This window comes from Pungitius pungitius, chromosome 15 (assembly GCF_949316345.1).
Source record: "Pungitius pungitius chromosome 15, fPunPun2.1, whole genome shotgun sequence".
In the NCBI taxonomy this organism is placed as follows: Eukaryota; Metazoa; Chordata; class Actinopteri; order Perciformes; family Gasterosteidae; genus Pungitius; species Pungitius pungitius.
This window is the reverse complement of record NC_084914.1, coordinates 2248556-2273132: the sequence shown is the minus strand read 5'-3', so window position 1 is coordinate 2273132 and position 24577 is coordinate 2248556. Positions and strand designations below refer to the sequence as shown.

The 24577-nt window shown below is 41.9% G+C and overlaps 2 protein-coding genes across 2 annotated transcripts in view; both read right to left on the bottom strand.

The window, feature by feature from the left end:
• The window catches only part of LOC119207491 (uncharacterized), a 39928-nt gene extending 32282 nt beyond the window's left edge, over window positions 1-7646 (bottom strand). Inside the window, exon 1 of the mRNA XM_062557629.1 lies at window positions 7581-7646. The gene's annotated coding sequence lies outside the window, so the exon portion shown is untranslated. The remainder of the gene's footprint in view (window positions 1-7580) is intronic.
• An 11175-nt stretch (window positions 7647-18821) lies between these two features.
• Window positions 18822-23385, bottom strand: LOC119207845 (uncharacterized). Its single transcript, XM_062557947.1, has 6 exons — window positions 23265-23385; window positions 22074-22367; window positions 21250-21537; window positions 20836-20943; window positions 20332-20375; window positions 18822-20202 (listed from the first exon to the last, which is right to left on the bottom strand). Exons 1-6 carry the CDS (start codon window positions 23320-23322, stop codon window positions 20047-20049), a joined length of 948 nt encoding a protein of 315 aa, XP_062413931.1. The 5' UTR covers window positions 23323-23385; the 3' UTR covers window positions 18822-20046.
• Window positions 23386-24577: the final 1192 nt, after the last annotated feature.

Here is a 24577-nt window from a genome sequence, read left to right as displayed (position 1 = left end):
ACAACTCTCTTCCCACCGCGGGTACCGGTCTCTCGCCCTTCCACTGCTGCCTTGGCTACCAACCTCCGCTGTTTACGTCCCAAGACTCAGATTCCAACGTTCCGTCCGCGCAGGCCTTTATCAGCCGTTGCAAACGCACCTGGAAGAGAGTGCGATCAGCCCTTTGTCGAGCAGGTAGACGCATGTCAGCCGCGGCCAACCGACGCAGAATTAAGAGCCCGCGTTACGCACGCGGCCAGAGGGTTTGGTTATCCACCTCTAACTTACCCCTCCGGTCGGAGTCACGGAAACTATCGAACCGCTTCATAGGACCGTTCCGTATCACTGAGATCATTAACCCAGTCGCGGTGAAGCTTCGCCTCCCGCCTAAGTTCCGCCGTGTCCACCCTGTGTTTCATGTCTCCTGTATCAAGCCCGCCATTCGCCCCCCCCCTCGTCCTGTTCGATCGCCTAGTCTTGTCGAAGATGCTCCTGCCTACAGGGTTCGCCGTATTCTTGATATGCGCCGCCGGGGTCGCGGCCATCAATATCTCATCGACTGGGAGGGGTACGGCCCAGAGGAGAGGAGTTGGACCCCCTCCCGGGACGTCCATCCCGCACTCATCGATGACTTCCTCCGGACTCGCCAACTGTCTCAAGGAGCGCCTGGGGGCGCTCATTGAGAGGGGGGTACTGTCATGCCCCTGGCTTCCTCTTCCCTCTTCGTCCCCTGTCTCCCTCTTGTGGCACTCTCAGGCAAACACCCCCTGCCCTTGCTCTCTCTCTCCCCTCATTACCCCTCACAGCTGATTCCCCTCTCGTCCTCATCATTGTCTCACCTGAAACCACTTCCACCTGATTTTGCCTGCTTCTTATTCCCTCCCTCTAGTCTCGTCTTGTTGTCGGATTATTCCATGAATGTAGACACACGCGTCAGCACTCGTCTCGTCCTGTCTTGCCCTGCACCTTCACCGTCCGCGTATTTGTGACTGTGCCTTTCCACAGAGTGCCCGACCGGCGCGCGCCCCCGGCAGCTCATCTGCTTTCACCTCTCTGCTGGACCCGGCTGGTAGGGAGCACCCCGGGATCCCCGAACGCTGTCCTCACGGGAGTAATCCTTATGCCCCTAAATTCTCAAGATATCAGAAGACTCCTGTGAAAACTTCAGTCCGTCACAAATTGACCATCTTGTCGATACTGCCACAGGCTCTTTGAGAATGGCACTGGACGGTATTGCTCCCCTCAAAAGAAGAATGGCAACAAGAAGGAAGTTCGCTCCTTGGTATAACTCTCAAACCCGGAACTTAAAGAAAACTGTGCGGAAACTTAAGCGGTTATGGCGTTCCACCAAATCAGAAGGATCTAGGCTAACTTGGCAAGACAGTGTTAAAACATACAAGAAGGCTCTCTGTAACGCAAGAGCATCTTATTACTCATCATTAATCGAGAAAAATAAAAACAACTCCAGGTTTCTCTTCAGCACTGTAGCCAGACTGACAGAGAGTCACAGCGCCGTCGAGCCGTGTATTCCTGTGGACCTCAGTAGTAACGACTTTATGAACTTCTTCAATAATAAAATTCAGACTATCAAAGAGAAAATTGATGGTCTCCTGCCCCCAACCGGAGCCGACCCGTCCTCGGATGTAGGATCCTTGGATGCAGCCGTGGGCCCTGATACCTACTTGAATGGTTTCTCTTCCATCAACCTTGATCAACTGACTTCTACAATCTTGAAATCCAACTCTTCCACTTGTCTCCTGGATCCGATTCCAACTAAGCTGCTTAAGGAAGTTTTTCCGTTAATTAGCACATCCCTACTGGATATTATGAATCTGTCTTTGTTGATATGACATGTACCACAGTCCTTCAAGGTAGCTGTAATTAAACCTCTTCTTAAGAAACCTACTCTAGCTCCAGAGGTGTTGGCTAACTACAGACCCATCTCTAATCTTCCCTTCCTCGCTAAGATCTTTGAGAAATCTGTCACAAATCAATTATGTGACTTTCTACAAAACAATGCTTTGTTCGAGGATTTCCAGTCAGGATTTCGAGTGCATCACAGCACAGAAACGGCACTGGTGAAATTACAAATGATCTTCTACTTGCATCGGACCAAGGACTTGTCTCTTTTCTTGTATTGCTGGACCTCAGTGCTGCATTTGACACCATCGATCACCGTATCCTGCTGCAGAGACTGGAACACTTGATTGGCATCAAAGGAACTGCACTCAGCTGGTTTAAATCTTATTTATTGGATCGATCCCAGTTTGTGTTTGTGAACGGTGAATCATCAAGGACCACGAATGTTGGTCACGGAGTCCCACAAGGTTCTGTGCTTGGACCGATTCTATTTACCCTGTATATGCTTCCTTTGGGCGACGTTATCAGAAAACACCGCATAAACTTCCATTGTTATGCAGACGATACTCAACTGTATCTATCGATCAAGCCAGAAGACACCAACCAGCTTGTTAGACTTCAGGATTGTCTTGGAGACATCAAAACTTGGATGACCTGCAACTTCCTGATGTTAAACTCGGAAAAAACGGAAGTTATCATGATAGGCCCAGAGCGCCTTCGAAGTCAGCTGTCACGTGATACAGTCTCTATGGATGGAATTGCTCTGGTATCCAACAGCACCGTCAAAAATCTTGGAGTTCTCTTCGACCAGGATATGTCCTTCAACTCTCATATAAAGAAGACTTCAAGGACTGCCTTTTTTCATCTACGTAATATATCGAAAATCAGGAACTTCCTGTCTCAAAGTGATGCAGAAAAACTAGTTCATGCATTTGTTACTTCTAGACTGGATTACTGTAATTCTTTGTTATCAGGCTGCTCTTGTAAATCGCTTAAACCTCTCCAGCTGATTCAGAATGCTGCAGCACGTGTATTAACAAGAAGTAAGAAATGGGATCATATAACTCCTGTATTAACTTCTCTGCACTGGCTTCCTGTTAAATCAAGAATAGAATTTAACGTACTTCTCCTCACCTACAAAGCACTAACTGGTGAGGCACCGTCTTATCTTAAAGAGCTTGTTAGACCGTATTGCCCTACAAGGCATCTGCGCTCCGTAGATGCTAGGCTACTTGTGGTTCCTAGAGTTTTAAAAAGTAGGATGGGGGCCAGAGCCTTCAGTTATCAAGCTCCTCTTTTGTGGAACCAGCTTCCACTTTCAGTCCGGGGGGCGGACTCGGTCAGTTCATTTAAGATAAAGCTTAAAACGTTCCTCTTTGATATTGCTTATAGTTAGGGCTGGCTCAGGTTAGCCTGGACCAGCCCTTAGTTAAGCTGCTCTAGGCTTAGACTGCCGGGGGACTTCTTAGGACACACCGAACCCCTCTCTCACTCTCTCACTCTCTCCTCCCACAATCATCCATGTTTTATTAATGTACATCACTAATTCAGCTTCTTTCCAGGAGTTTTTTGTGCTTTCTCGCCTAGCAGGTCTCCGTGGATCATAGTTTCGTGCGGACCCCGGTTCTGACTCCTGGCTCATGGCTCTGCTGACACCTGCTGCTGCCATCATCATTACTTTAAATAGGATTCATATTACTGTCATCATAAACCAACATCTTTCTGCTCTCCCTCCCCACAGAAGCCTCTGTGGATGGTGGTTCTATCTGATGGTGGTTGTCCCTGCAGTGGTCCTGCTGTACACTTGTTCTGCTACTTGCAATTACTTGTATCATTTCTGTTAGAGGAATTGAATGTATTGTACATCTTTTACATTGTTGATTCTGTACACATGACATCCATTGCAGTCTGTCCATCCCGGGAGAGGGATCCCTCCTCTGACGATCTACCTAAGGTTTCTTCCCTTTTTTCCCCATTGAAGGGTTTTTTCATATTTTGGGGAGTTGTTCCTGTGCCGATGTGAGGGTTTGGGGACAGAGGATGTTGCATGTGTACAGACTGTAAAGCCCTCTGAGGCAAATTTGCGATTTTGGGCTATACAAAATAAAATAAATTGAAAATTGAATTGTGTCTGGCAAAGAACCCTTTAATGTGCAGTATAACAGACTGTGCGGTGGTGCTGGAGAGTCGCGCAATCTCAGGGTAGTTTGAGTAATAGTCTATAACAAGAAGATAGTCCTTGCCATACAGATGAAATAAATATGTGCCCACCTTTTGCCAATGAGCAGTGGGAAGGTCGGCCATCAGCATTGGCTGCTTGACTTGTTTGTAGTGGTGTCTGAGGCAGATGTCACATTTTTCACATAATTTCCTCTATGTCTTTGTTGATACCTGGCCAGTAGATTGTTTCACATGCTATTCTCTTATATTTTTCCACGCCCAGGTGTCCTTCATGAAGACGCTGAAGCATGTCCTTTCGCATGGCCTGTGGGATAACAATCCTGTTCTTTCTCAGCAGAAGTCCTTTTGACACACACAGCTCTGTCCGCACCGGGACAATCTGTGGGCTAACTCCTTTCGACTAGCCGTTGTTTACACTGGGACACTTTGTGAAGCATAGGGTCTTTTGCTGTCTCTGTAGCTATCTGCTGCAGCATAGTGTCTGACACAGGCAGTGAGACAGTGACCATGTTGATGTGTGTTTCAGCATCTCCTGTTTCGGTGTCCTCAGCTGTGCCACTGTTGAGTTCTGGTGCTTTGTATGACAGCAAGCACTTTGTATTTACCTGGCATGTATATTAGGTCAAAGTCATAGCGCTGCAATGTCATCATCATGCGTTGTATTCTGGGTGACATGTCATTGAGATTCTTTTTACGTATTGATATGAGTGGTGTACTGACGAAGTCCTAAACGAAGTCTAGTACTGGTTGCTAATACGGCGGATAGGTTTAGACGTGCGCCCGGTGCGCTCGAACACAGCAAAACGGAGAGTTCTTTGATTGTTACAATTATTTTGCATGTTTATTTTACATCCACATATCATACAGAAGCAAACTTTTGCTCATAATACATTTACCCATAATAACAAACCGCATTGCTCACCACAAAGGCACACACGCACACTGGCACAGTCGAAAACTGTTTGCTTCCCAAATTAGCAACACCTGTGTCTGGGATTCCTGCAGGTTAAATGGCCTACCTGGGCAGATCCGAGGTCAGCTGAGCCACAAAGCACATACAGCCCCCTAGTGGCACAGAGCCAAATTAAATTAAATAATACCAAATGAATATGGCTCCTACAAGTGGTTTATGATCAGTTTCTGCTGTGAATGTGGGCAGTCCATAAACATAAGTGTGACATTTTCCACACCCAGCGTCTCCTTCTCAGCGAGCGTTGAGATTAGCGTTTTTCCGTCTCGGTCATTGTTCTTGATGCATATGCTACAAGTTGCCAGTTTTCTTCATTCATTTGTAGCAGTACGGCTCCTAGTCCGTCTTTTGATGCATCAGTTGAGATTTTGGTTGGTTTCGATGGATCAAAGAAGGTTAAAACTGTTTCAGCTGTCACTGTTCTCTTCGGTTCTTCCCATCCTTGTTCATGTTTTGTTGTCCACTCAAATGCAACGTCATGATGCAGCAACTCTGAGGCATGTCGTTTTTGAGGAAAGGTTGGGAATGAACTTACCCAAAAAATTAACCATCCCCATTGCTCGCAAAAGTCCTTTTTTATCTGTTGGAGCCAGCATATTCAGTATGGCTTGCACTTTTGTTTTGTCTGGTAGCACGCCGTTTGCTGTGAGCTTGTCCCCTAAGTATGTCATTTCTGTCACACTGACAAGACATTTCTCACCTTTTTAGTTTCAATCCGTACCTTTTCCCTCTCTGTAACAGCTTCTCAAGTCTCTCATCATGTTGTTGTCTCGTGTTTCCCCAAACAACTAAATCATCAATATACACTCGTGTTCCTTCCAGACCCTCAATGATTGACTCCATTTCTCTGTGAAAGATCTCTGGTGCTGACTTAATGCCAAATGGAAGCCTCAGAAAACAGTAATGCCCAAAAGGTGTGTTAAATGTGGTGTACCTGCTGCTTTCTGGGTCCAGTTTCAGCAGCCAAAATCCATGTGAGGCATCTAATTTGCTGAAGTACTTTGCACCAGCCATGTCACTCAGGATTTCTTCTCGCTACGGGATCTGATAATGTTCTCTTTTAATGTTCTCATTCAAATCTTTAAGATCTAGGCAGACACGTAACTCAGGGGAGTTAATTTTTTTTAACACAGGTGATGGAATTAACCCAGTCAGTGGGCTCTTCCACTTGCTCGATGACTCCCATCTGTGTCATTCTGTTCAGTTATTTTTTAAGTCTTGCTTTAAGAGGTGCTGGCACCATCCTTGGGGCATGCACTACAGGTTTAGCATCTTCCTTGAGCTGTATTTTGTAAGTGGAAGGTAGTGTACCATGTCCTTTAAAGACAGTTGCGTATTTGTTCACAATACTTGTACTACCTTTGCTTTGTGACAGCCTTTCGCTTTGATTGTCTGTTTCCATGTAGTCACTGTTGATCTGGTAGATCAATACCTTGAATAATCAAGGTCTTCAGATGCTTTGTCTCCAAGGATTGACTCGTGTCCACTTGGCACTAGTGTAAGTTGTAAGTTGTGTTGCCTGCCTTTTGTGGTCACTTTGAGCCTACAACCAACCATAGTTTTAATTGGCTGATTGTTGCATGCTTTTAATGACATCGATTTATCTGCAACTCTTTTTGGTTTCTCTGTTAGAGCTTTCAGATCATTTTCATTGATCAAGTTGGCTTTAGCTCTGGTGTCAATTTTGAAGGTTACTAGTGTCCCATTGACTAACAGAGGTGCATCCATTTGTCATCTTTTACTGAACGTACTGCATGCTCTGTGTCACTTGCAATTTTGGGCTGCACATTGTTTTTCTCACAAGACACAATTTTGATGAAAAATGTCTCGCTCAAATCATCACTGTCATCGGAGTCTTCCTGCACTGTGTGTATCTTTTTTCTTGTATGACACATTTTCCCATAATGATTTAGCTTTTTACACTTTGCACAAGTTTTCCCAAATCCAGGGCATTGTCTTGGTCTGTGCATTTCACCACACTTCTTACAGTCAAACTGTGTTTGATCATTGTCTCTGTTTTTGTCTTTTTGTTTGAACTTGAACCGTTTTTGTCCTTTCATTTTCACTACGTTCACGGACTTGTTTTCTTGGTCAAATGGCGCCGCTTGAAAAATAAGAGCATGTTGCTTTGCCAGTTCATTAGCTTGACATACTTTTATTTCACTTTCCAGTGTGAGATCCGCTTCCCTCAACAGCTTTTCTCTTAGCTTCTTTTCATTTGTCCCAAACACAATCTGATCCCTTATCATTGAGTTTTTTAGATCACCAAAGTTGCAGGACAGAGCTTTTATTTTGAGATCGGTAAGATAATTATCAAACAACTCACCATGCTGTTGGAGATGAGAACGAAATACGTATCTTTCATAAGTTTCATTTTTCTTTGAAAGACAGTGTTCATAAAATTTCTTTAGGACCTCATCAAACTTGTCTTTCTCGTCAGGTTCATCAAATACAAAGGTCTTGAATATCTCAATAGCCTCCGTTCCGGCAATGATTAGCAAAAGGGCTATTTTTCTTACTTCCGCTTGACGATCGACTCCAACCGCGGCCATGTAAAGCTGAAATTGCTGCTTGAAGGTAGTGTTGTTACCTCCGACCCTCCTGCTTCGAAGCTTGTGTCGAAATATGAACCAGTGCAAGGCGAAGCAAATGTATCGGTGCTGATCACGTGATCAGTGACGTCCGAAGCTTCGTTCCGGCCCACAGTCACGTGACCGCTTCGATTTGATTCAAATGGGCGTGAAACAGGATTTCTGGGGGTATGACTGGCATGAACTGCACATGCAGTAGGAAGCACTTGCTGGTATTTTAAATTATATTGCTTACATATAACTCTGTACTATATATATATTCTATTAATTATTCTGCTAGTATGATCACAAACATACATGCACAAAGACACATAAATAAGTGTTTGTTCCACTTCTTCCCAATATACAGAGAATTGAAAAACACAAACAAGGGCACAATTCAAACCTGAAAAAACAATAGTTGTATTCATATAGGAATCCATGTATTTATTAGATGAGTTGTTGGTTCAACTTTTCATAATCATGTTCAACCCACAGAGACTGGGCCAAAATACACTGGTAGTCTATTTGAAACGTGCACTACAAGCTTCCAACAGCAGAGGTCATCATAGAGTTTGCGATGCATTGAATGAATGAACCTTTTTCCCGATACATTTGGCTGGAAAGCTTCACTGGTTCAGAAAGCTTCACTTTGCCATCACTACCCTCCACACTCCACAATCATCCCAGCTGGCAAATTTTAACTTTCAAGTTATTTCTGTCAATGTCGTATTTTGGCCCTTTGTGATAACATGTTGCACAACATGTTGCACATCTCATTGCAAATATTACTTATCTGATCTCCATTAGGATTAGAGATGAGTTCAGTCCTGTGTGTCCAAATCTTAACGGTGATATAATGACCTCCTCTCTCAAAAACGTCCCTTTGTGTATGACTTTACATCGGATGCACAGAATACCCCTAGTGCCTCGTATAAAGAGGAGCTGAAGCATTAATCAAATTATTTTGAAGATTTTTCCATCCCCAAATGCCCAGTGTGTATGCGTGACAACATTTCAGCTCTGAGTGAGTGTGGCACAATGATCTTTTCACCTTTGAGCAGGATTCCGTTTGTCTCGGATATCTCATCCCGATGGTTCCAATACTCAGACGGTAAGCGGACTGTTAGATAATTAGAGAAGGAGCGAACGAACGCATCAGAGGCACGTGTTCAAAAATTGGAAGCCTGGATGAGGACGTCTGGAAGAATTCAGCCAAACTACTTCTCTCGTTCTGGTAGATTTATTCATCAGATCACAGGTCAAGTATAAGCGCTGCATTTGCAAAGGCAGGAGCAATCCTACAGGCCCGCAGGCCGGAAGAACACACCAACTAACATCAGCAAGAACATCATGTTTTATAACCCACTGAGACAGAGAAGGAAAGATTTCTATTGCCCCTAAGCTGGCGTAAAGGAGGTTCTTCCTCCCCCCGCATCTAAAGATCCGGTCACATCCAATGTCCAGAACTCCTGACTTAATAAAGTGTGTGTGTTGGATCATGTGATGTGAATTTCAACCCCCCTCATCTGGCACATCTGCTGGTTAACCTGCTGACCTTTCCCCCTAAGCCAGGACAGAAACCGATCTTATCAGTACACACAGAGAAGCTTCTCTTTGTCCGTGTGTGTCCCAACTCTTTAAATCAAGTCCAGACAGCAAACCCCCATCCTCTCAGACTGTGGCTGCTCGGCACATCTTGCTTCCCCCTCTAGCCTTGAAATCTTCAGCAAAACAGGGCAAAGATTCACTAACTCAGCACTACGAAAAAGCTTTTGATTATCAGGACACCTTCGGTTTGATTCAGGCCATCCTGCTTGAATAACTTGTCTTAACATTGACAGTTGCTAATCTTGTGCTGTGGCAGCGTTGATCTCTGCCATTTTTCGATCACTCACTGGTGCACTGCTGATCACTGTGTGGATTTGTACATCCATGCCTTCGCTTACAGATTCATCAAGACACTCTATTGGCTTACTGGACAGCGTGTCTGCGACCGGGATCTGCTTTCCAGGCTTGAGTGTGATGATAATATCGTACCTTTGTAGTTGTAGCATCATGCGTTGTAAGCGTGGCGGTGCGGCTGTGTCAAAAAGACATCCCGAGTTGCTCCACAATCACAAACGGAGGACGTTGAAGGTGGTCAGCATGGATTATTCTTGGCTGAGTTGAATCGTCCAGTATCCAGATCTAGCGTCTAGTACGCTGAAGTACTGTGCTCCGGCTAGTCTTGGTGTGACATCGTCTAGAGTTGGAAGTGGATAGTGGGGTCTCTGGATAGCTGTTTAGGGGGCGGGGATCTAAGCACACCCTGAGCTTTCCTGTCTTTAGTTTTTCCACCACCATTCGTGTGTTTACCCACTCAGTCGGCTCAGTGACCTTTTGGATTACATCCATTTTCTCCATTTCGTCAAGCTCTTCTTTGAGTCTGTTGCGCAGTGCATATGGGATGCGGCACGGTGGGCACACCACCGGTGTTGCCGAGGGTGAAAAGTGCATTCCCCTGGAAACAGTCCAATGCCTTTAAATACATCCGCAAACTCTTCAGTAATGCTGGTGTGTTTTTTCGGCTGTGCGTCGACCATGTGCACTAGCATGACCAAATTCAGATCTAAACATGCACGTAGGCCCAAAACAGGAGGAGCATTTTCTGCTTACACTATGTCAAACTCTAGCACGGCCGTTTTCTGCCTGTATCTGCATGCTAACTTGCAAACACCTTTAACTTCAAGTTTCTGTCCACCATATCCTGAGATGTTGCTGTCTGAGGGACTGTCGTGAACGCAAAGCAAGGACCAGACTTGAGACTTTAATCAAAGCAATATGACAATGTTTATTTGTGACAGGAGTATTCAGTCCTGCAGTCATACGGACCTGTTTCAATCTGTCTAGCAACAGCAATGAAAGGGCGCTTAATACAAAGTGCGCTCGGAATATATAGTCTTTAAGAGCATTTTTGATTGGTTCACTATGATGGAGGCGGCTCCTTGTTTATGACCTTCGGAGAGCCCCATTGGAGCACAGGGACGTCCATCCCTTCAGGCTCTCGGATCATCACGTCTCCTGTTGTTCATGAGTTCACTGCATACTTGAGATACTTTGTGTGTGAGACATGTTAGTCTCAATATTCTGTTTTATCTACAACTGACCCTGGGAGTGCGTGTAGTTCTTTAGCAACAGGTTCACTCCATATTAAGGCTGTTTTGCGTGTGAGCCATGGTCACCCAGTCCCATGTATGGACGAGAGTGTGTGCAGCCTTTTTATCAACATGTTGGTGTGCTCCGGGTCATACACGGCCTCCACTCATTATTAGTATTACATTATTGTTCAAGTGTAATTGCAGTCTAGCGTGGGCATGCATGATTATATTTAATCCTCAACAGGACCTAATGCAATACTTCCGAACATCTTGTGGAATATGTTTACTGGTATTACATTAGCCTGTGTACCTGTGTTTATTTTGAGCTTTAGCTTGTGCTAAAGCTTTAGCTTGTGGCTTCTCCGATTTCCACCTCTGCAAATGCCTGTTCCCTTGCTGTATTTGCATGTCTTTTTATGATCGTGTCAATATACAGGTCCGCTGGTGCCTGTTCTGTATTATCTGAAACAGTATGGACTTTCTTGGGCTTGTATTTTGTTGATTGATACTGTGTTTTTGTCCTACACAAATTAGCAAACTGGTGTAATGGCAAAATATAATGATGCCATAATGTTTTATTAGATTAATGTCTAAAACCAATCGTGACTTTAATTCTGAGGAAGTTCCAAGACACCAGCTGTGTGGGAACTATCTAAGCAGAAGAATCTCAGAGCACCTCTCCTCTTTGATCCCATTTGTCTTTGCATAACACCGCTGCGTGGAGGAAGGAGAAGGTGTGAACTTCTTTGGCTATTGTCCTAGATCTAATCAAACATCTGTTGTAAGCACCTTGAGTTTTCCTTTAGGTCTCGGACCTCCTTGCCTGTCTCAAACTCTTCTTTAGCATAACAAAACCAAGGTGTTAACCCTGCCAATGTATAAATATAGCAGTGTTCCTCTCAAACATTAAGAAGAAGCTTGCCACTGCCTGTCACTGTATAGCTGTTGCAGACCTCTTCTTCCTTGCAAGAAATAAACGGAAAATGCAACTTTGATTTAAAAGAGACTTTACAACTGATTCCCGATTGCATGAGAAAATCTTCCACAACAATTTGGTGTCAGAAGTGGGATCGTTTGAAGCTCCGTCGGGACTCCAAGGACGTCCGGGAAGAGGCCTCTTCAGGATCCACAAAAAGTAATTCTGCCCCAAACCTCATCAGACTCAGAGAGAGGGGACCGGCGACCGAAAGAGACCTGATTGACTTCACAACGATCTGTGAAGTGAAATACAATGTGAATAGTAATATATTTCGCAAAATAGAGAATTCTCCGACCAAGTCAAAGGTGACTTATCAAAGCGGCTGCAGGAAAATTCGAACTGTTCTCCTTCCCTTTCGATGATTCGAAGCTCCCGGGGGGTGGTCTTCTGGGTGTATTTGAATGTCATTGGCTCCTTCAATGTATCTCCTCCTGGTCCAGCCTTTTCACATCAAGGTGTGAACTGCCACGTGTGAATCTGAAACCCCTCTCTGCCTCTTCTCTCCCTCACATTCCAATGCATTCTATGTAGAAACATTTGGGCTTTATGCCTCAATGAGTGAATATAACATTGTATACATAGTTTGTCTTCATCCTATAACTAGTACACTTCAATTGCAATACAACATATAAGATCACAGTACTTATTGGTTTATCAGTTTATCTGGTGCAACACTTTGCATCCAGTTGCTCATCTAATACCTGACAGGAGAAAAAACTCCCAACAAAACCCTCTCTGGGGAAAGATCCATAAAGGACGGCAATTAACTTCCGTCCCCAGGTTTTAACATTACATCATGACAGGATGTTAATGTGTACAGCATTTATATGATTTACATGACTATAAATTGTTATTGACTATAATACATTTACTTCATTTAATATACAAATGTAATATCTACTATCTAACATCACACAAACTCCAATTCTACACTAAACATTGTTACATGTAACATACTTCTCACCGCTAGGGGTGCACTTCTACTTAAATTCCTAACAGTACCTTTCTCCCATCTTCCGTGAGGGTCCATGTATTGTAGATGTAGATTGTTAGACGAATCCCAATCCATCCGTGGCGTGGGGACACTTGCATTCTCCATCTTCCGTTGTCAGGGCGAAGGGAAAAGCTATTCTAACACCATGTAGTATTTGTGCGTCTACTGACATTTAGTTGTCCAGGTAAAACACGTATTAATAAAAGTTGTTGGCGCTGTATGTGTCCATCTTTTATTATTCTCACAAACCGCGCACGTCCGTGACGTCATCAACTCGCGACGGCCAATCCAAGATACTACAATTTTTACTTAAAAAGTTGGGCCCTGGGGTCAAAAAGGTTAAGGACCCCTGGTGTATGTAATACTTCTCATGACTTTTTTGGCAAACTTCAATGAATGAAGCTAATACATGCAATCCTATAACTTATTATTTAAATTCTATACTGAGGTTTCTATTTACTTTTAATAACATACATCGACTATACTTTACATTACTTATACTTACACGGTTTGAAAGACTCTGTGGGGTTAATTGGTGTGTGTGAATGTGAGAGTGATGGTTGTGTGTCTCTGTGTCAGAGACACTTCCTCCTCACTACGCCCTCTTTAACTCTGAACAGAAGTGTGACAACCAGCTGAACCCTGCTTTGCATACATTATTATTTATTTAACTCTTTTAAAGGTTGCTTCTAGCAACAATGCATTGCACATAATGAGATTAACCTTGATGTAGTGTCCTCTCCTGCAGGACTGTAGACCGAATGTGATTAAGAAAAGAAATCAATGATAAAAATATTCGATGATACATTTTTTAATCCAAATTGTGTCCAAATGCGTACCTTAATATTAACTCTTTACTTTCTGTTATCCACTTCTTTCATTCATGTCAGTAACTTGTTTTGTATTTTTATTTATATTCAAACTTATTTCTGCCATTAGACACTGCTCAAAAAGAGAAAGATGCTTTTGCAGCTTCCTCTTTCTTTGACACATTCTCTGTTCTCAGCAGAAACATTTTAAATATGGAGCTAAAGAGGAAGTGGACGTCTCTGTGAGTGCACTGAACTACAAAGGTGTGTTAGGTGTTAAACTGAAGCAAAACATCAACTAACACTCAGTACAAACACTTCATATTCATGTAGTGTATGAACACAAATCATTGACATAATGATGTTTGGTCCTTTTTATTCTCTCAAATAAAGGTTTTGTTCCAGGGACCAAAGATGAAAAGCATCCTCTACAACAGGGGTCCCCAAACTTATTCCTGTGAGGGCCAGATAACTTTTAAAGGGGGCCGGGGTCAGAAAGTGTGACGATTGCAGTGGGAGCCTAAATGTAAAGATTTATTGTTTTCCAGAAAGCCACATACAACCAAATAATAATAATCCAGGATCTTCACAGAAAAAAAGTCAGGAAAATAAATAATATCACTTAATGAAATAAATAATAACCAAATAATCTTCTCTGGGATCTTTACAGAAAAAAATGAAATAAATAATAACCGCCACCGCCTGACAGATGAGAGCATTGAACAAACAAATAATCGTTTGACAGCTGCAGGTTAAATACCCTGCATTCTGAATCAACCTTTTCTCCATTATTCCGTTCTACTTCACTAGTCTAGGATTTGCGTGGCCAGACTGAAAAAAAAATCATAATGCCCCTCTGGTATTGTTCAGGGGGCCGGGCCTAATGTCGAGGCGGGCCGTATCCGGCCCGCGGGCCTTAGTTTGGGGACCACTGCTCTACAACATCCTCCCATAAACATGAACAGTGCCTTTAAAGTGGTGCACGTGAGGTCCTTTGTGTCCTGGTGTCCTCTGGCTCTCGTCCACTCGCTGTGTCCACAGTTTGTAGATTTAACGCTGCACCGATAGCAGCATGTGGAGCCATGTGGAGCCTCCAGGTTTCATTTAGAACCTTCAGGATCATCATGGAGCAACATGCACAAGTAGCTCATCTTAAGGGGATAAATCATTCAAAGAATATAGTGCTGATACTTATTAAACAGTCTTTTAAAGAAGCTTGCAGGATACGTTGAAGTGAATAATTGTACTTTGTTACTTGGATGAACTTGTAGGTGTAAATGAGCCTCCTTGACAAAGGGCTGAACTAAATCTCTCTCTGCAGGAACAGATCTCAGCAGTCAGACAGAGCTCAGAGAGGAAGTTCAAAAGGAGCTGATGACGAGCAGCTGTGGTCAAACGTCTCCGAGGTTCTTTAAATAAGAGGCGAGCTGTTGGTTTCTTGTGAAGCAGAACACAGGTTGTTGCAGCGTGGGGTCGGAGACTCCGTCATGTCTCTGTTTGTGATACTCGGGCTGCTCGTCTGCATCCAGGCTCAAGGTGAGAAACCACTGAGGCCTTTGCTCTCCATCTTACAGATTAGTAGGAATTAGTACTGTAAAGCAAGAAAAGTGTAAAATAATCCAAACAGGACATTTAATGTTTGCCAACAGGAGACAGAATTGACTCATACAAGTCATGCATCAAGTCTACTCAAAGGTTGTCATCTTCAAAGCAGGACTATTTAGTTGTAAGATAAACATAATAAAACAGGGGGGCTCTGGTTAAAACCCAGGGGCTGGTAGTCGACCTCGGATGTAGACGATCATCTTTGACGCCACAAGATTATAAAAATCGAAGCACAAACCATCTTGATTATCAGAAGACCCAGAACACAACGTGTCTCTATGTGGAAGGGCACAGACTGTTGTACTAAATTACAACATTATTGCAGTTTTTTCCAACAAATACATAAATATGTATGTATTTGTGTGTTTATACATGTCACACAAGAAGACTGAGTGATTTCTGAAAACATTGAGGGGACGTTAATATAAATCTTATGAAGTTTATTTTGGTTTTGCTTTGTTTTATATGTTTTTAAAATGAAAGACATGTTTTTGACTTTTTAAAGAATAAAAAACAATTCTGCTTCTTGATTTAAATGAAGAAAAATAACTGTATTTTTCTTTTCAACACGAAAAAAACACGAAACATCAGTACAACAATTTAAAAGATTTTAAAAAACAAAATACCAAAATCTTATTAGAATGCTAAAATAAATGTTTTAGTCTTTACAATACAAACACAACAAAAGTTAAAACACTTTTGTCTTAAACAACATTTTCCTCTTATATAATATATAAGTATAATAATAATATTAACACTTTCCTTATATAAAAATTAGGGCTGTCAAAAATAGCGCGTTAACGGCTGTTTGTTGTTAATTACGTCAATTTTTTTGACGCATTTCACGCATGCGCAGTGTGACAAATTATTCAGGTCCGGAAGGAACCTCTTCTTCTAGGGAATGCACTTCATCCTATACAACACATTACTGCCACCTGCAGGCATATGTCAGGCCGTCAGGTTCAGCAAGTCGTTTGCGCCAGAGACCCGAGAGAACTTAAAACAATTATTCCACCATTTTAAATTCCTCTGTCACTTGATGTTAAGCAGTGATGAGCTGAAGGTGAACCGCTGGTTCAATGTGTGAGAAATAAAGTAAAGGGATGATTCATCATATGTTGTGTGTGATGTTTATTGTATCATGTGTCTACTGTTTTTACAGGAACCATTGAGACTCCTGTGTTTGTGCTGAAGGGAGGTGATCTGCTCCTGGAGCTTCATGCTGATCCTCCTGAGGGGGTTTTAGCTGTTGACTGGAAAATCAATAAAACAGTCAGTTTAGTAAGATTTGATCCTAGTGGAAAAGCAACTGCAACTCTAAGGTTTGAGTTAGGTGGGAATAAATTCTCTGTGATATTGAAGAATCTCCAAGAGGCCGACAGTGGAGTTTATTCTGCTGTAGCATTAACATCTACAGTAGACAAGCTAGTAGCTGAATACAAGGTCACAGTTCAAGGTGAGTCTGTAAACATTTCACTGGTAGTTTCTGCCGCCATGTTTCATAAACTCTTCACAGAAACCTCCCCCCCCTCAGAACCAGTGTCTCCAGTTGAACTGACCGTGGACCGAGTGGACTCCAGCAGCTCAGAGTCATGTGACCTCCATGTGACCTGCAGGACTCACCACTCTCACGTCAACAGCACTTTCAGATGTGTCGACTGGTTCTGCAGTCAGGAGGGAGGAGAGCGATCAGAGGTCACGACCTCTGGGGCTTCTCTCCAGGTCTACCTGCTGAACAACGTGATCATCTGTAACCATAGCAACCAGGCTCACTGGACCCAGGACCTAAATACTGCAAAACACCTTTGCTCCAAATATGCTGGTAAGACTGAAAGAGGAGACGACTTCCTGATGACACTTTGTAGTTTCATTCTTTCTCTGTTTTAAATGAATTATTGTGTGTTTTCTGAGTTCTGAGCATCTCTGAAGCTCCTCTTCAGGGACGCAGGGCTTAAATACAAATACAGATGTGTTGTGTTTGTGGTGTGTTTCAGGTGCAGAGCTTCCCTCCGTGTTCCTGGTGAAGATGGTGGTGTTCTCTGTGGCTCTGATCATCATGGTGTCTGCCGTCATCACTGTTCACCTCGTGGACTTCAAGAAGCACCAAGAAAGAAATGGAGGTCAAACCCCTCACGCTGCCCTGGAGGAAAGCTCCCACCTAAAGGTCACCTTTTAGACCCTTGATGATGTTCCACTGACTCACAGCAGGTGGCAGCAACACACCAGGAGAAGAAAAGAGGAAGACGACGCAAAGCAGCAAACATGGACGCAAACTATTAGGATTTAAAGTATTTATCAATTCAGCTTTGCAGATATTTACTGGTGAAGGAAAGACGTTTAATACGTGGACTCAAAGATGCATTTTGGCAAGATAGAAAAATCTGAAAAGAAAACTTTGAAAAAACAAATGCTGATATCCATTGATTAAACACAATATTTCACAGAATATCAAATAGAACACAGAATACCATGCAAATATGTTTTTGGTGGATATTATCATGAATGTTTAATCAGGACCAACTATATGTAAGCAAATCAAAAATACACTGTATAATACTTCATATGGTCCTATTTACAATTATAAATACACTTTGCATATTTGTCTGCTTACATTTACAATATTTAATTCTGTTCAGCATGTTTTTATTTTGGGAGGAAACTTGTTAAATCTTCATACTGTATTTCAGTGATTAAGAGGTTGCGCGTCCCTCTCTGCTGTGCTGTGAATTATTACAAAAGAATAAATATGTGATGTTATTAAAGCAATAAGGTACAAGAGGCTGTACTTTATCGTCCAATAATGTAACAGTTTGAGGGTGTAGTTAAGCAACATTAGAACTGTAACTATAATATAGTAAAGATAGTTGAAACACTAATGGTGTCAGTGTGGGCGGGTTGTAGGCAAGGAGGGAGGACTCAGATGCGGAGTTGCAAAATAAAAGGACTTTGATAGTAAAAAGTAGTGTTGTTACCTCCGACTCTCCTGCTTCGAAGCTTGTGTCGAAATATGAACCAGTGCAAGGCGAAGCAAATGTATCGGTGCTGATCACGTGATCAGTGACGTCCGAAGCTTCGTTCCGGCGCACAGTCACGTGACCGCTTCGATTTGATTTAAATGGGTGCGAAACAGGGTTCAGGCTTGTCTGTTTGATACAGTGTTGTTGTGAGTAGCAAAGAGGAAATTTACAATGGAACCTTTTGGCAAAGAGGTCGCTCCGAGATGTGGGAGCACTTCAATTTGATTTACTCTAACAAGGTTGGCAATAGGGAGGCCAAGTCTGTCACTTGTTTTGTGTAATTATTAATTAATTGTGGATATTATATCTCAATAAAATTAATTTCATGCCCCATCCCATGTGTCCACACGCACCTCAATATCCTGTCATAACAAACCTGCACAATCACTGCCCCACTGACCTTTGCTCTGTAAATCACTTCCCACATTCCAGATAAGTCCCTATGACTGCCATGAACTGCACATGCAGGAGAAAGTACTGGCTGCTATTTTAAATTATATTATATTATATATATATATATATATATATATATATATATATATATCTTCTATTAATTATTTTGCTAGTATGATCACAAACATACATGCACAAAGGTGCAGAAAGACACATAGATAAGTGTTTGTTCCACTTCTTCCCAATGTAGAGAATTGAAAAACACAAACAAGGACACATTTCAAACCTGAAAAACAATAGTTGTATTCATATAGGAATCCATGTATTTATTAGATGAGTTATTGGTTCAACCTTTCATAATCATGTTCAACCCACAGAGACTGGGCCAAAATATACTGGTAGTGTATTTGAAACATGCACTACAAGTTTTCAACAGCAGAGGTCCTCATAGAGTTTGCGAGGCATTGAATGAATGAACTTTTTTCTGATACAATTGGCTGGAAAGCTTCACTGGATCAGAAAGCTTCACTTTGTCATCACTAGTAAAAAAAAAAAACTCAAAATCACTCCAACCGATGAAAAAGGGGAAGGAGGGGGAAAAAAACAAAAATCGTACGAAAGAAAACAACATGAACTAAGAATTACTTGGCATGACAAGGACGAGACCTGTAGACAGCAGTAGACAACAATTATGCGACAAGAGACTCACAGGGCTTAAATACACAAGGGAGGTGCAGGTGATTGGACACATGTGGAAACGATCAGGCAGGCACACAATCACAGGGGGAGACAGGAAGTGAAGTTACCCAGAAACAAAATAAAACAAGACAACAACAGAAGAAACATCCTGCAGGGACAACAACATATACATTGATCATAAATGTAAAAGATGTAATTACTAATATCCAGTGGTGAAAGTAAGCCAGTGCGCCGTACCGGGAAGAAATTAGGACACACGCACACAGGCCCGTCGCGACAAGGCAAGCAAAACAAGCAACTGCTTGGGGCCCCGAGACAACGACTGGTTAAGAATAAAATGCAACGACAAACTGTGTGAGGCCCCTTTGATAGTCAATGCAGTAAAGTGCAATGACACTGTTATCGGGTCCCCCTCAAGGGGCCCCTCTCATGAGGTCGGCAGTCATCATGAAGCGGAATTATGCTTCACTACTAAATTGACTAAACTAAGCTTAAACCCTTTTTGACCACCAAGGGTGCATCACTAAAGTAGGACGTGATCGTAAATAAATTAACACGTTCCGCCATTGTTTTTAGATCTGGACCCAGAAGAGGCTAAATGTCACGTGTGACGTCAGTGACGTATCATAGTACCACCAAGAAATAAAAACTACTTTCACCCCTGCTAATATTGCTATTTGTGATGCTTCTGATGCTTAGTAACATTTATTCATTGTTTTTTAAGCTCTCTCCAGTGACACATTTAATCTTTCAGCATTAAAGCAGGTCACATAAACTAATACATAGAAAGCTTTGATAACACTGAAAACTTCCAACAGAATTCCAGGATTTGGGGAATCTTTCCTCTTCATTAGTTGAAGGACCTGCCAGGTTTCTTCACCGTAGCGTAGAGGGTGTCTGACTGATCCGTGTCTGTCGCCCCGGCTGCCTGCAGAGATCTAGAGTGAAACTTCACTGAGCTGTAGGTGACGTCGTTCTGATCCTGACGTGATGCTGATGTTTCATCCTGCAGGATTTAAACCACATACAGAAGAAAAGGTTACTTTCTACTTTTTAATGGTGAGGAGTCATCTACCAACATTTAACACTGATATGAATACTACTAAGGGTGATGTTAAAAAGATGTAATTCTTACCTGAGCAGCTTCATAAATCACATTATCAACACTCTGTCTTGAACCTGCAGGTCAGTGATAGAAGAAGAAAAATAGTCCTTTAAAGACTTGAACTGTTGTACATTTACTTTACTTGAGCTGCAGATAAAGTGAGTCCATCTTTTGGGTGGTGTCTAATTTACTCCACCCTCAAACAGAAGCACATGTTGATGTGATGGATGTTTGTGACTCTTAGAGCTTGAATCAAAACAGCAAATCATGACAATCCCAGTGTGATAAAAAGCACCTTTTGGTAATAAATCACATGTATATTATTTGCTCATGTGATGCAGTAAAAGGCGTCCTGTGTTGTACAGATTGTACAGCGCTCTGAGGCAAACTGGGACTTGTGATATTGGACTATTTAACCAAACAGGTGGGTCCATAGTTATGGAGGACTTGGAAACATTGAGTTTCTATGTAGAGGAAACAAAGAGGATTTTACACATGTTGGGATTATTTGTTGGAATGTTTACTTGGACTTACTGAATGTTCTCCTTTGATGATGAAGCCAGACGAATAGAACCATAATAATGATGACAATGACAGTGAGAATGCAAATAACAATCATCCAGCCATAGCGAAGGGGAGGATCTGTAAAAGAAAACAAGAACCAGATTAGAAGAGTCTTCCTGGTTTAAATGAAGCAGCACAGCTGAGAATGTGTCACATGTTCACAGCCTGATGTGCTTCTGACGGACTGCAGTTTGGATTGTGAAAACATCTTTGTAACGTGATCTATAGTAAGAAATCATTTATTCAATTAAAACAGAGAATTTAGTTCTCAACTTTAATAGTTTTATATAGTTATTAATGGTTAAAACTATAAGATGTTTTTATGGGGGAGGGGGGGCAGAGGGTTTATTATCATCATGAAGTCGTCTCCTCTTTCATTCTTACCAAGTTTTAAGGAGCAAAGATGTTCAGTCGTATTAAAGTCCTGGGTCCAGTGAACCTGGTTGCTATGGTTACAGATGATCACGTTGTTCAGCAGGTAGACCTGGAGAGAAGCCCCAGAGGTCGTGACCTCTGATCGCTCTCCTCCCTCCTGACTGCAGACCCGGTCGACACATCTGAAAGTGCTGTTGATGTGAGAGTTGTGAGTCCTGCAGGTCACATGGAGGTCACATGACTCTGAGCTGTTGGAGTCCACTCGGTCCACGGTCAGTTCAACTGGAGACACTGGTCCTGAGGGGGGGAGGGGGTTCTGTGAAGAGTTTATGAAACATGGCGACAGAAACTCTACCAGTGAAATGTTTACAGCAGTGGTCCCCAAACTAAGGCCCGCGGGCCGGATACGGCCACGCAAATCCTAGACTAGCCCCTGTGAAGTAGAACGGAATAATGGAGAAAAGGTTGATTCAGAATGCAGGGTATTTAACCTGCAGTGGTCAAACGATTATTTGTTTGTTCAATGCTCTCATCTGTCAGGCGGTGGCGGTTATTATTTATTTCATTTTTTTCTGTAAAGATCCCAGAGTAGATTATTTGGTTATTATTTATTTCATTAAGTGATATTATTTATTTTCCTGACTTTTTTTCTGTGAAGATCCCGGATTATTAATATTTGGTTATATGTGGCTTTCTGGAAAACAATAAATGTTTACATTTAGGCTCCCACTGCAATCGTCAAACTTTTTCTGACCCCGGCCCCCTCCAGAGAAGGGAAAAGTTACCTGGCCCTGACAGGAACAAGTTTGGGGACCCCTGGTTTACAGACTCACCTTGAACTGTGACCTTGTATTCAGCTACTAGCTTGTCTACTGTAGATGTTAATGCTACAGCAGAATAAACTCCACTGTCGGCCTCTTGGAGATTCTTCAATATCACAGAGAATTTATTCCCACCTAACTCAAACCTTAGAGTTGCAGTTGCTTTTCCACTAGGATCAAATCTTACTAAAGTGACTGTTTTATTGATTTTCCAGTCAACAGCTAAAACCCCCTCAGGAGGATCAGCATGAAGCTTCAGGAGCAGATCACGTCCCTTCAGCACAAACACAGGAGTCTCAATGGTTCCTGTAAAAACAGTAGACACATGATACAATAAACATCACACACAACATATGATGAATCATTCATTGCTGAATGTTACTCCATCCCTTTACTTTATTTCTCACACATTGAACCAGCGGTTCACCTTCAGCTCATCACTGCTTAACATGAAGTGACAGAGGTCTCTTAAAATGTCTCACGTCGTCTCTTCCTGAGGACACAGAGAAGCTTAACAGCACAAACTAAACCCACTGAGACCAAGTTGGTGCCCAAAGTTCTTCTTCTTGACGTGACAAAGTATTTCCATTGTGAAAAACAGGGTCTTAGTGTCCCTTTGTCCTCTTTCCCTCCCTCTCAGCACACTAATGTCCCCCAGCATCAGCTACACTGAACATGGATGCATTTAGAAAATAAGACGTCCACAGACTGAACACTGAAGGAGTTCAACTCTGAGAGGAGTAAAGGTCAACATTTGTCTTGGAGGGAAAGATGCGTTCAGCCCGTTTCAACAAGTGGTTACAAAGTGTCTAAAAGCACCTTCAATGTTTCCTCTGTATCACACACGTCTTCTATTGGAACGTTACAATATTCATTAGAATAAAACGTGGTGAATATGCAAGATTTTGAGATCAAAACTGAAGGACTTAAAGGTCTGCGTGTGGATCCAGATCTTCACCAAAATATAGAAAATAATAATATATAAATATATATATATATATATATATATATATATTCATACTTTTTACTGAGACATTTTCCTGCCTCTAAGAGCTCAGAACAAGAAGGAACAACCACAAAGAAACACAGAGACCAAAAATATGTTCTTTAACCAAACTTCCATTGCAGAAATAGTGCTAATGTATAATTGCTTTAATCTTGAAGAAATACAACAACAAAATATACATAAAATAAAGTCCTCACCTTGTGTTTCACATGATGTCAGCAGAGAAACAAAGAGAAGCACGACGCACAGCCTCATTCTGCAGAATGGAAGAATGATGATGAAACGAGTGAAGAACGTTTTACTTCCCTTCGAAGCAACAACCAATCACTTCAAAGATGTTAAAATAAAGCCTTATATGTCTCTATGTGGTTGACTTGTAACTACCTTCACATCATGACGTGGACTCATATTTAATAATTAATGTTCTCTTCACTTCAGCTTCCACTGCTCGTCTGTAGGAACTTTAGCAAAATACTTTATTTTATTAAACCAGAGAAATGTGTCCATCTGCACTTTAAACACTATTAACATTCCACAGCTTGATGTTGATTTAATAAAACGTCATTCAACAAATATAAACAATATAAACCCACATATTTAACTCCATCATCTTCATCATTGCTTCATCATCGTCACACATTTCCATCAGAATGTCATCAACACCTTTGACTCAAAGATCACTTTTACATCCTCAGCTCTCACCTCTGGTCCTCATCACATCCTTGTTGCCTCGACCCAGAAATAAAAGAGGATTCCACTAAATATTTATTGTTAATTTAATGTTTGTAACTCTAAAAGAAATAGAAGAACAGGGTTCCTCTTCACAAAGAAAGAGCTTCTATTAATAAAGTAACTGCTGCAAACCTCAGTGACCTGATGGGTTTTTATATGCAGGTCGCAGACGTTTGAGATGAAACTTTTTCAACTTTTGTCGTTAGTTTGAAGTCGCTGAGAGACAGAAACACAAAATCCACATCAGCTTTGTTCAGAAGTGTGTGACCACTTCAAATTCAATGATATTTAATATAAAAAGTGTTTTAGTCGCATCAAAAAGCACAACTTCCTACAACAAGGTCACAAGTTCAACAGCTGACTCTCTGAAGGTGCAAATGTACATCAGGGGCTTATTTAAGATATAAAATGATAAATGTCAATAACAGACCAAACCATTGATGGATTCAGTCGAAACTTCAACACAATAAATTCAATCTGAAGTATGTTGTTCTACTTTAACAGAAAGTGCTTCACTAACATTTTACAGTTCATTGTCATTTTGTCTTTGGGTCTTCTGTTGTTGTAAAACAGGAAATATAAATATATCATCCTCATCTGCCTTCCTGATTAGATCACTTTTTTGTCTTTGTTTTAATGGGTTTGCATTTTTAGAGTTAGTTGATGTTTGAGATGATATTCGGGAAATGGACTAAATACAAATGGTGTTTTATCCACTTCAGTAAACACTTCATGCAGAAACATCATCACGCCTCCTTTTAGGTGTCATATTCTCACC

Bases quoted from the DNA above. Each gene is read 5' to 3' on its own strand.
- LOC119207845 (XM_062557947.1), bottom strand. From the start codon at position 23,322: ATGAGGCTGTGCGTCGTGCTTCTCTTTGTTTCTCTGCTGACATCATGT. The intron at 21,538-22,073 runs GTGAGTCTGTAA...TCCCCCCCTCAG, and splicing joins ATACAAGGTCACAGTTCAAG to GACCAGTGTCTCCAGTTGAA. The intron at 20,944-21,249 runs GTAAGAATGAAA...TTTCTTTTACAG, and splicing joins TCTTTGCTCCTTAAAACTTG to ATCCTCCCCTTCGCTATGGC.